The sequence below is a fragment of the Entelurus aequoreus genome, linkage group LG01 (genome assembly GCF_033978785.1).
Source record: "Entelurus aequoreus isolate RoL-2023_Sb linkage group LG01, RoL_Eaeq_v1.1, whole genome shotgun sequence".
Lineage (NCBI taxonomy): Eukaryota > Metazoa > Chordata > Actinopteri > Syngnathiformes > Syngnathidae > Entelurus > Entelurus aequoreus.
The window spans coordinates 47,646,553-47,661,737 of NC_084731.1; the positions used below are offsets into that span (position 1 = coordinate 47,646,553).

The 15,185-nt window shown below is 46.1% G+C and overlaps 1 protein-coding gene across 3 annotated transcripts in view; it reads left to right on the forward strand.

Annotated features, from left to right (window-relative positions):
- celsr2 (cadherin, EGF LAG seven-pass G-type receptor 2) overlaps positions 1-15,185 on the forward strand; it is a 230,372-nt gene that overhangs the window by 129,155 nt on the left and 86,032 nt on the right. For all 3 annotated transcript variants that reach the window (XM_062053464.1, XM_062053480.1, XM_062053471.1), the window contains exon 3: positions 8,071-8,293. In XM_062053464.1, coding sequence (XP_061909448.1) covers positions 8,071-8,293 — 223 coding nt within the window. The remainder of the gene's footprint in view (positions 1-8,070; positions 8,294-15,185) is intronic.

Consider the following 15,185-nt stretch of genomic DNA (forward strand, 5'->3'; position numbering starts at 1 on the left):
TCCTCCAGCACTCAATCTCCACCCCAGTGACTATTGCTCCACCCACTACACAGACTTTTTCCCCCTGTGCTCCTGCCCAATCTCAAGTGGGGGGTGAGAATAGACATTTTGGACATTTTAAAGGGAAGGAGTATACCCCCCTCCTGACCTCCCTCCACCCACCCTTGAAGACGGTTCCATACCGCAAGGAGCGCGTCTGGTATCCGCTTCTTGAGGGGGGGGGCTAGTGCTGGGAGCGGTGCTAGTGGGGTGGTACAAGTACGCTCAGCCAAGCCGTAACCTCCTGCCCGGCCACCGCCAGCAGTTTTTCGGCGTGCTAAGCCGCAACCTCCTGCACGGCCACCGCCACCAGTCCTTCGGCGTGCTAAGCCGCAACCTCCTGCCCGGCCACCGCCACCAGTTTTTCTGCGTGCTAAACAGCAACCACCTGCCCGGCCGCCACCACCAGTTTTTCAGCCTGCTAAGCCGCAACCACCAGCTAGGCCACCTGCACCTAGGCTAGCGCCGAGTCTATGGCTAGCACCAGCTCCACCACAGGTTCCTGTACCTGCACCTCGGCTGGTTCACACACCAGTGCCTGCACCTCGGCTGGTTCACACACCAGTACCTGCACCTCGGCTGGTTCACACACCAGCACCTGCACTACGGCTGGTTCTCGCACCAGCACCTGCACCACGGCTGGTTCTCGCACCAGCACCTGCACCACGACTGGTTCTCGCACCAGCACCTGCACCAAGTCTGGTTCACGCACCAGCACCGGCTGCCACGACAGCGACTCCTGCTGCCACGACAGCGACTCCTGCTGCCACGACAGCGACTCCGGCTGCCACGACAGCGACTCCGGCTGCCACGACAGCGACTCCGGCTGCCACGACAGCGACTCCTGCTGCCACGACAGCGACTCCGGCTGCCACGACAGCGACTTCGACTCCTCCTGCCTCCACGGCGACTCCTCCTGCCTCCACGACGACGTCGACTCCTCCTGCCTCCACGGTGACGTCGACTCCTCCTGCCTCCACGGCGACGTCGACTCCTCCTGCTTCCACGGCGACGTCTGCTCTCTCCTCATCTTCGGTGGGCCTTCCCAGGGCACCGCCACCTTCCTCATCGTCGTCTCAGCGACCTCGAGTGGTCCGGCTCCATATGCAGCTCTCGAGGTCAGTGAATGGACGTCAGTGGCGCAAACTGCAGCGACATCCAAGACGTTGGCGCAAACTGCAGCGACATCCAATACGTTGTCGGAGAACTCTCCGGTTGATGAACTTCTGGCGCCACTCACGCCCACCTTCTCGGCGGCCACGAATGTGGCCTTTCCGTGGTCGCCTGCCTCGGCAGCGGCAGCGGCGTTCCATTCGCCGCCGCCACCTGACCCTTCCCCGGTGGATTCGGGGACACGTGGCCTGGCGACCCACCACCAAGTCATCCCTCCGCCCGCCCTTGACTCGTGAACTGTTTCTTGTTTTTTGGGTTCTAGTTGTTTTTTGTTGTTCGGGACGCGCACCTGTTGCCCGAGCGCTAATCAGAGGGCTATTTAGTCTTTGCCCTGGCCTCACTCGGCCTGGCTTGCTAATTTGCTTATATGCAACAGGTACGACTACTTCGATTCCCGCTAGCTTTCACGCTATGCCATTTTTGCTTACTAGCTCCCACGCTAGTCCCTTTGTTTTTGTTTTCCGTGCTATGAGCACGTCTTTGTTTTTCCCTGCTATGATTTGTGCTTAAATAAATCATTTTCCTACCTGCACGCTGTGTCCGAAGCCGTCTGCATCCCTGGGAGAACAACCTTGCACCACGATGCGCCCAAGTCGTTACACTGAACCTAAAATAACAAATTTAAGGTACTGTACTGTGTTGCACAACAGATCATCAGCATTGAACAAGTTGCAATATTTTCACAGGTTAGTGGTTTTATTTAAGAAATGTGTGTGTGTGTGTGTGTGTGTGTGTGTGTGTGTGTGTGTGTGTGTGTGTGTGTGTGTGTGTGTGTGTGTGTGTGTGTGTGTGTGTGTGTGTGTGTGTGTGTGTGTGTGTGTGTGTGTGTGCGTGTGTGTGTGTATGTCTTATGACCTTGTTACATGGTGTAATCGTTGGGCTAGTTGAGGCCGTAGTTTGGAGAAACTTTCAGGAATTGTCCAAAATGGGATAAGGAACAAATTATTACATTTTGGGTGTGATCTGGGTCGTTTCTACTATGTTACCTTACAGTTACGGTACAAGGCTAAACTTGTCTGTGTATGTATGCTAGCTTTCCTGCCTCTGCCCACAGAGACAAAGAGAGTAAATGACTGACGGGTTCATGCCGTTTATTTCATTCTGCTATAGAACAAGCGTGTGCAGCTGCTGAGATCGATACAAAATTGAAGACTTTTGCGGCCTATTGGGAAGCAATACACAAACAAAAAAAAATTAAATAGGGCATGCATTAAATAGGCTTTTGTTTGTCTGTCTATTTGTTAGTTGGCAACATAGCTCAAAAAGTAATAAGCGGATTTTGATAAAAAAATTTAGGAAATTTTGGGGGTGATCCGGGTCAGGAAGATAGGGCCTGGATTAATATCTGTATGCTTTTCTAGTTTTCTATGATTATGTCTACTATATTGAGTAAAAGGTGACTCTGTGGGTGTTATTCGAGGGCTCTCATAATGGTAAAAAACGGTATTTAAATGGTCGTAAAAAGGTTTTTAATGCTCTGACTATGAAAATATTTGATTTATGATTAATAATTCCTACTTCGTTGAAATTAACACTGGAATTAAATAAACGCGAAAAACCAGGTCTACTGTTATCAGTTTGTTTTAAGAAACATTTGAAAACTTCTCTTTTTAAAGGCCTACTGAAATGATTTTTTTTTATTCAAACGGGGATAGCAGATCCATTCTATGTGTCATACTTGATCATTTCGCGATATTGCCATATTTTTGCTGAAAGGATTTAGTATAGAACAACGACGATAAAGTTTGCAACTTTTGGTCTCTGATAAAACAAAGCCTTGCCTCTACCGGAAGTAGCGTGACGACACCGGAGGAAGGACTGCTCATATTTTCCTATTGTTTACACCAGCAGCGAGAGAGATTCGGACCGAGAAAGGGACGATTACCCCATTAATTTGAGCGAGGATGAAAGATTTGTGGATGAGGAACGTTAGAGTGAAGGACTAGAATGCAGTGCAAGACATATCTTTTTTCGCTCTGACCGTAACTTAGGTACAAGCTGGCTCATTGGATTCCACACTCTCTCCTTTTTCTATTGTGGATCACGGATTTGTATTTTAAACCACCTTGGATACTATATCCTCTTGAAAATGAGAGTCGAGAACGCGAAATGGACATTCACAGTGACTTTTATCTCCACGACAATACATCGACGAAGCTCTTTAGCTACTGAGCTAACGTGATAGCATCAGGCTCAAATGCAGATAGAAACAAAATAAATAAACCACTGACTGGAAGGATAGACAGAAGATCAACAATACTATTAAACCGTGGACATGTAAATACACGGTTAATAATTTCCAGCTTGGCAAGGTTTAAAAATGCTGTTGCTAACGACGCCATTGAAGCTAACTTAGCTACGGAGCTAACGTGATAGCATCAGCCTCAAATGCAGATAGAAACAAAATACATAAACCCCTGACTGGAAGGATAGACAGGAAATCAACAATACTATTAAACCATGAACATGTAAATACACGGTTAATGCTTGCCAGCTTGGCGAAGCTTAAAAATGCTGTTGCTAACGACGCCATTGAAGCTAACTTAGCAACGGGACCTCACAAAGCTATGATAAAAACATTAGCGCTCCACCTACGCCAGCCAGCCCTCATCTGCTCATCAACACCCGTGCTCACCTGCGTTCCAGCGATCGACGGATAGACGAAGGACTTCACCACGATCATCCGTGCGGTCGGCGGCTTGCGTCGGCTAGCGCGTCTGCTATCCGAGTCAAAGTCTTCCTGGTTGTGTTGCTGTAGACCGCCGCTAATACACCGATCCCACCTTCAACTTTCTTCTTTGCAGTCTTCATTGTTCATTAAACAAATTGCAAAAGATTCACCAACACAGATGTCCAGAATACTGTGGAATTATGAGATGAAAACAGAGCTATTTTGTATTGTATTCAATGGGGTACCGATACTTGCGTTTCACTGGTTACGTCACGCGCATACGTCATCATACAGAGACGTTTTCAACCGGAAGTTTAGCGGGAAATTTAAAATTGCACTTTATAAGTTAACCCGGCCGTATTGGCATGTGTTGCAATGTTAAGATTTCATCATTAATATATACACTATCAGACTGCGTGGTCGGTAGTAGTGGGTTTCAGTAGGCCTTTAATAAAGCTTTTAGTTAATGCACCTTTTAACTATAATTTTTAATCCACTTTATATCCTTTTTATGATGTTGCTCCTGTTGTTTTAAATTGAATTGTTCTTTTACTTTACCTATGATTTGTACAGCACTTAGTGATTTTATCTGTGAAAAGCGCTTTATAAATAAAATGTACTTACTTACTTACTTACTTATACATACTATACAATACTACAATACCAACTCCTATTTGCTTATTGATATTTAGTGTTTTTCAACACCTTCCTTTCTTTTCACACAGGAAGTGAACAACATTTTAATGACAAAATGTAAGTAAATGAAATATTGTCAGTTATGTTGTGAATGAGTGGTCAGCAGTGGACTTTTTAGGCATGTTGAACTGAAAAAAACAAAACTTGTCTGAAACAAATACACCATACAAGCTGCACACTGACTAATCTTAACCCTCCTGTTGTCCTTGGGTCATTTTGACCCACCACTGTGTTGAAAACCCCAAAAATAATCCCCTAAACGATATTTTTTTAACTTGAAATTTTATGACTTTTCCTAGATTGGCACCAACAGTAGAAAAAGTGAAATGTTGCTTTTATTCACATTTCCATGTAAGCTGTACAAAAAATTTACAAAGGTGGTCTTCGGGTCAAAATGACCCGTGAGTCACAAAGTGTTGAAATCAAAGTCACAGAGTTATTTATACATCACAGAATGTTACAATGTTTTAGTTGTTATAGTCCATCAGTAGCAGAGCTCTTTTTATGTGGATTTCCAGAGATTATAAAGGTGCTGCAGATCACAGGGCCCCGAACTCTGTCTGTGCTGAAGCCATGAGTGTGCGTTATACCGCTGAAGAGGCTCTGGAGCTGATTTTTTCAGATGTCCAGCAAGACAACTCTGATTCAGAAGAGGAAGTGGAGGATGTATCAGAAGAAGAAGATGGGGAGGAATAAAATCCAGAGCATGATGAATCTCTTCAGAAGAAGAAAACCCTGAAGCTGAAAGAGAGACTTTCCTTTCCAAAAATGGCAAAATAACATGGTCCTCAGCAGCATATGACCATCAAGGCAGGCATGCAGAACAAAACATCATAAAGATGACCCAAGGACCTACAAGACATGCCGTTTCTCATGCCCATGACATTGTCTCTACATTCTACCTGTTTATCACACCAGCAATTGAAAAAATAATCCTGGAGATGACAAATTTGGTGGGTTTTCGCAAATATGGAGACAGCTGGAAAAAGATGGATGAGACTGACCTGCAGGCCTACTTAGGGCTGCTAATCTTAGCCGGTGTATACAGGTCCGAGGTGAGGCTGCAACTAGTCTATGGGATGCAGAGAGTGGAAGGCCAATTTTCCGAGCCACAATGCCACTCAAACTCTTTCACACCTACTCAAGACTGATACGATTTGATGACCGTGAGTCAAGACCAGCAAGACGTGTGACAGACAAACTTGCAGCCATAAGAGAGGTCTGGGACAATGTAGTTCTTCTGAGCACACTGCACACAGATGGTGACGTTAGCGATCGTGAGGACAGGAAGCCAGTCATCATCCTAGACTACAACCGCAACAAAGGAGGTGTGGACAACCTAGATAAGGTGATTGGAACATACAGCTGCAGAAGGATGACTGCCCGCTGGCCCCTGGTCAGCTTCCACAACATCATTGATGTTTCCTCCTACAATGCCTTTGGGATTTAGAGAGAGATCAACCCGACCTGGATGTCTCGTAAGCAGAACAAGAGGAGGGTGTTCCTGGAGAAGCTGGGAAAGGCACTTGTAATTCCACTCATTGAAAGAAGGAAGCATGTCCCCTGCACAGAAGCCTCAGCAGCAGTTGAATGAATACAAATGCATTCAAAATGCACATTTTTTTGCTTTTCTTAAGCTATAGAAATGAAGGGAAGAGGGAAAACCCAGTTATTCACACACTTTGTGGTGAATGACAAGTTGTTTCTTCAAGCAAGATGAAATTTGGTGTTTAAATTCAATTAAGCTGCTTATATTAGGGGTTTAGTGAAGACGAGTAATTTTGACCCAGAGGACACGGGTGTATACAGGAAATGAGGACAACACAAGGGTTAAGTAATAGTAAAAGAAAAATGGGAGAATATAATAGAATGCAGGGTGTAAGATGGTTATCAACAAGGATGTAGAACTGCACTGAGCTGTTTCTAATCTTTTGGTTTCGTTACAAATGAAGGACAATTCCTTTATTTCGCCTCTCACATCTTTTCATGATCGCCACCTGTGTTTGAACTCCTGTAATTAAAGTTCCTGTGAGTCCCAAGGGATCAGCTCCTCAGTTACCTAGCAGCGCAACGAGGCCCAATCCCGTCACAGATCCCTGAGGACGTGTCCTCTGCCAGTAGAGCGTTTGGTTGGTTTATCCAACACAGCGACTTCACTTCCTGCCGCAATGTGAGACTTGAATTTATTATTCATAAATACTGACTTAATGTTTCATTAGGTTGTTTACTCTTCTGCGATATCCTTGCATCAGCTTGGGGGGGGAAACAAAATGCCATTTGACTGACTTATTTTTAAATCCATAATTTAATGTTTTCTCACATTGCATTGGCATTGATCACGTATGCGCGCATCGGGCAAACATTCAAGAGCTTGGCGCCTCTTCTGCACAATTTGCTGCATTAATGAGTCACGCCTGGCGGCAAACATCCGCACGTAAGTCGGCGCTGCTTATATTGACTTGTTTGAAATATTGATCAGGAAACGTGCACACACACACACACACGCACACACTGCTGCCACACTGGTAACAGCCGCTTAGCAGCACACATGGTGGAGGCGTCCCAAAGGAAAGTCTTTGTGTTTGATGTCATACATGTACCTAATGTTGTGTCCTGTGCCTTCCATCTGGTTAGTGATGAAATAATCACACATTTATTTTAGCTCAAGTATCTTTTCCTTTTTGGTGCTCACGTTCTGATTAGTAATATCACAGTATGATCTCTATTTTAACCGCAGCTTTCCGGTGCTGACAGCACTCATGCATGGAGGAAGATATGTGCACACGCGGGCCGGACTATTAAAATCATGGCATTAAAACAAAAAAATAAAGACAACTTCAGATTGTTTTCTTTGTCTTACTTTGGCCAAAAATAGAACAAACACATTCTGAAAATATTACAATAAAAATATAGAAAAACATACCGTCAGCGATAAAGTTTAAATCCATGAAGGAAAGAAGAAAGTAAATGAATGTTTATAACTGAATAAATTGACATATGGATAAAAATGTGTTTTCTTTTGTATTATTTTTTTTATGAATTAAGTAACTTTTATGACAACCTTTTTCCAAAACACAATATAGAATGTGAGATACAACAGGATAATGCATACATTTATCATTTGTTTTCAAAATGCTTACAAAAAAGTTGGGACCCCAAAAATTGACCGTGGGACCCCATTTTTATGACTTGATGGGGTCCCATTTTGAAAATTCCTAACGCCAACACTGATGGAGTATTGGTGCGTGCAAAACAGCAGCAGGCGGCTGTGGCCTGCGGGCTGGTTCTAATACTAATCAAATATCATCCCAGGGGCCATAGATAATTAATTCGAGGGCCGGATCCGGCCCGCGGGCCTCGACTTTGACACCCCTGCTCCAGCAGCTCTAAAACAAACTAAAGTTAAAATGATAGCACCTGTGTATGTGTGTATCTAACAATGATGGCTCGATGTATTTTTGGTTATTATTAATTTGCCATGTATCTCCTAGGTGAGCGCTGTGAGCTGTCGTCCCGCTCGGGCCGCTGCGCTCCAGGAGTCTGCAAGAACGGCGGCATGTGCGTGAACCTCCTGGTCGGCGGCTTCAAGTGTGAGTGTCCGTCGGGCGGCTACGAGCGGCCGTACTGCGAGATGACCACGCGAAACTTTCCCCCGCACTCTTTCCTTACCTTCAAGGGCCTTCGCCAACGCTTCCACTTCACTGTCTCACTCACGTAAGCCGCAAACCCCGCCTGTATCGTGTATATTGCCTGTATCACTTTATTACCTGTACCACCTACAGTATATCACATAGGATGCATCACTTACATCAGCTACATTTCCTGTACCACTTGCATTACCTACTATATCACCTGTATCGCCATCTCATATGTATGACCCACATAAACTACTTGACCTGTAATCTCAGGGCATTCAACCGATCGCAACTGGACTGTTTGGTTTGTCTTAGAAGACGTTTCGCCTCTCATTCGAGTAAGCTTCATCAGTTCATGCTCATAGACTTAGATTGGTCAGATTTAGATCTAGTCTAGCGGCTGATGCCAAAACCTCAAATATTTATACTCCAAAAAACCAGGAGGGTGTGCCTGGGCAAGGACGGTTTCGCCCTGTGGTAGTGAGAAAAACAGCTGTTTTGATGCAAACGAGCAATCCTAACTGTCAAAGCCAACGACAGTCGTTGAAGTGTAATTCCCCTAGTTAGCATTGATGTATTGTGTCGATTGGTACCGGGCCGCACAAGAAATTTAAAAAAAATTAAAAAATATGGTATATATATACAGGTATATATATATATATATATATAGTCCGCAGTTACAAAAAGGTTGGGGACCACTGCTCTACATTACACATGTATCACCTCACCTGTAACCTGTATCACATGTATGACATACAGTGCATCAGCTACATTAAACATGTTTCACTTTTAACTTGTGTCACATGCACCCCGTACAGTACATCTCCTACATCAACTCCTATATCACCTGTAACCTGTATCACATGCATCACGTACAGTGCATCATCTACATTACACATGTATCACTTTTAACTTGTATCATATGCATCACATACAGTACATGTCTATGATTACACCTGTATCAAATGTAACTTGTATCACATGCATCACGTACAGTACATCTCCTGCATTAACACCTCACTCAGTTGCAACCTGTATCACATGTATCACATACAGTGCATCATCTACATTACACATGTATCCCCTGTAACCGTATCACATGCATCACATACAGTGCCTACACCTATAACCTGTATCACATGCATCACATACAGTAGATCTCCTGCATTAACACCTGTATCACCTGCAACCTGTATTACATGCATCACATACAGTGCGTTATTCGTTACATATCTATCACCTCTCCTGTGACCTGTATCACCTGCAACCTGTATTACATGCATCACATACAGTGCGTTATATGTTACATATCTATTACCTCACCTGTGACCTGTATCACATGCATGACATACAGTACATCTCCTGCATAAACACCTCAATCTCCTGTAACCTGTATCACATGCATCACATACCTTGCACCTCCTACAGTAACGCCTGTATCACCTGTAACATGTAGCACATGCATCACGTAGAGTGTATCATCTATATCACGCATGTATCACCTGCAACCTATATCACATGCATCACATACAGTACATCTCCTGCATTAACATCTATATCACCTGTAACCTGTATCACATGCATAACATATAGTGCATCATCTACTTTAAACATGTATCACCTATAACCTGTAACTTTGTGCGTCACATACATCCTCTCCATCGCCTGTATGTAATACTGTATACCACCTACTTAACATACGTTTCACCTGTAACCTGTATCACATGCATCACATACAGTACATCACCTTCATTAACACATGTATCACCTGTAACCTGTATCACATGCATCATATACATTACATCACTACAATTACACCTGTATCACATGTAACCTGTATCATATGTGTAACGACCGGGTCGCATCGTGGTGCGAGGTGTTCTCCCAAGGATGCAGACGGGCTCGGACTCAGCTTGCAGGTAGGAAAAATGATTTATTCAGGAACTAACTCAGACAGGAAAAAACAAAAACGACTAGCGTGGGAGCTAGCAAGCAAAATAATATAGCATGAGAGCTAGCAGGAAACAAAGTGGTCGTTAGCTGTTGCGTGAAAGCAAATTAGGAAGCCAGGCCGAGTGAGGCCCGGGCAAAGACTAAATAGCCCTCTGATTAGTGCCCGGACAACAGGTGAGCGTCTCGAACACTAACCAGAGGCAGCTGAGCATAATCTGCCGTCATGGCAACAGAAACAAACAAACACGTGACACTAAACTGTAAACAAACTGATCCGAGCAGCGGATCCTAACAGTACCCCCCCCTAAAAGGACAGATTCCAGATGTCCCTTGAAAACAAAAAAACAACTGGAACCCAAAAAAAACAAGCAATAGTTCACGAGTCAAGGGCGGGCGGGGGGGTGACTTGGTGGTGGGTCGCCAGGCCACGTGTCCCCGAATTCACCGGGGAAGGGTCAGGTGGCGGCGGCGAATGGAACGCCGCCGCCGCTGGCGAGGCGGGCGAGGCGGGCGACCACGGTAAGGCCACATTCGTGGCCGCCGAGAAGGTGGCCGTGAGTGGCGCCAGAATTTCAGCAGCCTCTGAGTCCTCTGAGAGAGCTGCTTGCGCAGCCGGACCACTCGAGGTCGCTGAGACGTCGCCGTGGAAGCGGTAGGTGTCGACGTCGCCGTGGCAGCCGGAGTCGCCGCTGTCGTGGCAGCCGGAGTCGCCGCTGTCGTGGCAGCCGGAGTCGCCGCTGTCGTGGCAGCCGGAGTCGCGGCAGCAGGAGTCGCTGTCGTGGCAGCCGGAGTCGCTGTCGTGGCAGCCGGAGTCGCTGTCGTGGCAGCAGGAGTCGCTGTCGTGGCAGCAGGAGTCGCTGTCGTGGCAGCCGGAGTCGCTGTCGTGGCAGCCGGAGTCGCTGTCGTGGCAGCCGGAGTCGCTGTCGTGGCAGCAGGAGTCGCTGTCGTGGCAGCAGGAGTCGCTGTCGTGGCAGCAGGAGTCGCTGTCGTGGCAGCCGGAGTCGCTGTCGTGGCAGCCGGAGTCGCTGTCGTGGCAGCCGGAGTCGCTGTCGTGGCAGCCGGTGCTGGTGCGAGAACCAGCCGTGGTACAGGTGCTGGTGCGAGAACCAGCCGTGGTGCAGGTACTGGTGCGAGAACCAGTCGTGGTGCAGGTACTGGTGCGAGAACCAGTCGTGGTGCAGGTACTGGTGCGAGAACCAGTCGTGGTGCAGGTACTGGTGCGAGAACCAGTCGTGGTGCAGGTACTGGTGCGGGAACCAGTCGTGGTGCAGGTACTGGTGTGGGAACCAGCCGTGGAGCAGGTACTGGTGCGGGAACCAGCCGTGGAGCAGGTACTGGTGCGGGAACCAGCCGTGGAGCAGGTACTGGTGTGGGAACCAGCCGAGGTGCAGGTACTGGTGTGGGAACCAGCCGAGGTGCAGGTGGCCTAGCTGGCGGTTGCGGCTTAGCAGGCCGAAAAACCGGTGGTGGCGGCCGGGCAGGAGGTTGTGGCTTAGCCCGCCGAAGGACAGGTGGCGGTGGCCGAGCAGGAGGCTGTGGCTTAGCACGCCGTCGGACTGGTGGCGGTGGCCGAGCAGGAGGTTGCGGCTTAGCACGCCGTTGTGCCATCCCACTCGCACAGCTCCCAGTACTAGCCCCCACCTCAAAAAGCGGATCCCAGACGCGCTCCTTGCGGATTGGAACCGTCTTCAAGGGTGGGTGGAGGGAGGTCCGGGGGAGGGTAGAATCCTCTCCTCTAAATTGTCCAAAATGTCTATTGTCACCCCCCACTTGAGACTGGGACTGACTAGATTTAGTCCTTAAAAAAATGTCCTGATAATGCTTAATCTTAGAATTAAAGTCCTTAGGAGGTGGCTGACAAAAGAGAGCAGAAGAATTTAAAAAAAATTCTTCGTCTCTGACGTCATCCACAGTGGGCGGGATGACGTCATCCGTGTGGGTCTCCAGCTGACTGACAGCCCAATCGGTGAAATGTTTGGCGAAATGGTCAATTGGGTTGCCAAACATCTGAGGAGGGGAATCTTGGGCTGAATATTGCTTACTGTGTACCGGTGGAGGAGTTTGAGGGAGTGGCGCGTCTTGGCAGCGAAGTGAAGACCTCTTGGGTGGCTTCCGTCTTCGCTGACGCGTCCGGTGGTGCGGAGGTGTGGCGATGTCCTCGGGCCAAACGGAGTGGATTGGGACCAACTTTCCGTTAGGACCCCAGATCAGGTCCTGGCGCTCCGAGGGGGAATAGCGGAGAGTCTCCGCCTCCATCGCTCGCAACACCATCCACGCACCTTCGTCCATCTCCTCCGACATGCTCGCTGCGAGAGAACTTCTTCTTGCTGGCTTCCTACTGTAACGACCGGGTCGCATCGTGGTGCGAGGTGTTCTCCCAAGGATGCAGACGGGCTCGGACTCAGCTTGCAGGTAGGAAAAATGATTTATTCAGGAACTAACTCAGACAGGAAAAAACAAAAACGACTAGCGTGGGAGCTAGCAAGCAAAATAATATAGCATGAGAGCTAGCAGGAAACAAAGTGGTCGTTAGCTGTTGCGTGAAAGCAAATTAGGAAGCCAGGCCGAGTGAGGCCCGGGCAAAGACTAAATAGCCCTCTGATTAGTGCCCGGACAACAGGTGAGCGTCTCGAACACTAACCAGAGGCAGCTGAGCATAATCTGCCGTCATGGCAACAAAAACAAACAAACACGTGACACTAAACTGTAAACAAACTGATCCGAGCAGCGGATCCTAACAATATGCATAACATATAAAACGTCACCTGTATCTCGTGTCACCTACATTGTCTCCATCACCTGTATCAAATATATTTTACCACTTACATTACACCTTTATCACCTGTATCATATGCAGCATTACATACGGGACTTCACTTAAATTACACCTGTATTACTTGTAACCTGTATTGCATGTATCACATACAGAATGTCACCTGTATATCCTGTGTCATCTTCATCACCTGTATCAAATATTATATACCACACCTGTATCACCTGTAACCTGCCTTGCCTCACTTATATCATACACTGCATCACCTGTTATCTATTACCTATAGTATATCAATCAATCAATCAATGTTTATTTATATAGCCCTAAATAGATTACATCTATTATTACATACAATGCATCACATGTTTCTCATCTTATATCTCCTGGATCGCATACATTATTTACATCACCTGTATCACAACGTTTATCTCCTGAATCACCTTCAACACATGTCATGTAAATCACCTGTATCATCTTCTGTGTGTCACCTGTATCTTCCTTTATAGTTTATACCACCTAATTACCCCTAACACGTGTATCACATACAACACCTGTATAATCTACAATACATACATTTCTCACATCTCCTGCACCACCTATATTACTTGTATCACATACATAACTTGCAACCTACATAGAACAACATCAATACTTGTAGTAACTTTATCAGTCATATTGGTTGCTTAACCTGTATCAACTCAACCTCACCTGTATCATGCTTGTATCACATGCATCATACCGACATCAACTGCATTACCTTCATTATCTGCAGTATCTGTATCAGCTATAATGCTGGCTTCACCTATATTGGAAATCTATATAATCTACCATACAACACCTGTATCATCTACATCATTCACAGCACCTGCATCGCTTACATCTTCTGAAATACTTGAACCACATAAAACACAGGTACCATCTACAGTATATTACCGTATTTTCCGCACTATAAGGCGCACCGGGTTATAAGGCGCACCTTCAAAGAATGGCATATTTTAAAACTTTGTTCATATATAAGGCGCACCGCATTATAAGGTGTATAGAATAGACGCTACAGTAGAGGCTGGGGTTACGTTATGCATCCATTAGATGAAGCTGCGATAAAGGGAATGTCAACAAAACAGTCAGATAGGTCAGTCAAACTTTATTAATAGATTACAAACCAGCGTTCTGACAACTCAGTTCACTCCCAAAATGAATAAACAGCTCTTTTATTATTTTCCCCGAAGTAAAGTCAGTGACGTGGTGTTTTGTTTATCTTTTAACAACAGCAAGGTGTAACATGTAGTGCAACATTTATATCACATAGTGGAGGGGAACTTTTCCTTGATTCAATAAACACGTAAAAAACGGTGATACTGTTTCGGTAAATCAAACGTTAGTGCAATCACAATATAGTAACACTGGAAATAGTGCAGAGCAATAACAATATCAATAACTCAACGTTGCTCAAACGTTAATGTCACACAACACAACACACAAAATAAACATGTAAAGCTCACTTTAGGAAGTTATTCCTCATCCACGAATCCCTCGAATTCTTTTTCTTCGGTGTCCGAATCAAACAGTTGGGCGAATACGGCATCCAACATGCCCGGCTCCGTCTCGTCGAAGTCGTCATTAATCGAGTCAATGTCGCTGCTGCTCTATTCCCGTGTTCTACTGCCTGACTGATCGTCTTAAGTTTAAAGTCTGCGTCGTAAGCGTGTCTCTTAATAGGAGCCATTTTGGGGTCTTTACATAAACAAACAAATGGAAATAAAACGGCACGCCTCGCGCAGTCATATATCCCAGCATGCACCGCGCACTTCTTCTTCTTCTTCAGGGGCGGCTGCTTACCGTAGAAGAAGAACTGAAAATGAAGATGGGGGGAAATGAAGTCGGCAGCTGCTTACCGTAGTTGCGATTGATTGATTGATTGAAACTTTTACCTGTTGGAGGCTCAATATTGGTCCATATATAAGGCGCACCGGATTATAAGGCGCACTGTCAGCCTTTGACAAAATTGGAGGTTTTTAGGTGCGCCTTATAGTGCGGAAAATACGGTACTTACGTTGCTCTCGTGTCCTGAACCACCTGTATCACATCGCTTTCAACACCAGTAGTACCGGTATCAAAATCAGTTCTTTCACAATCGTCGCCTATGCCAACAACAGCATGTGCTTTAATCATCTTCTCCATCGCCTGTGTCGAATGTGACCTGTATCACATGCGATCACTTGCATAACATGTGGCGTCCAATCAC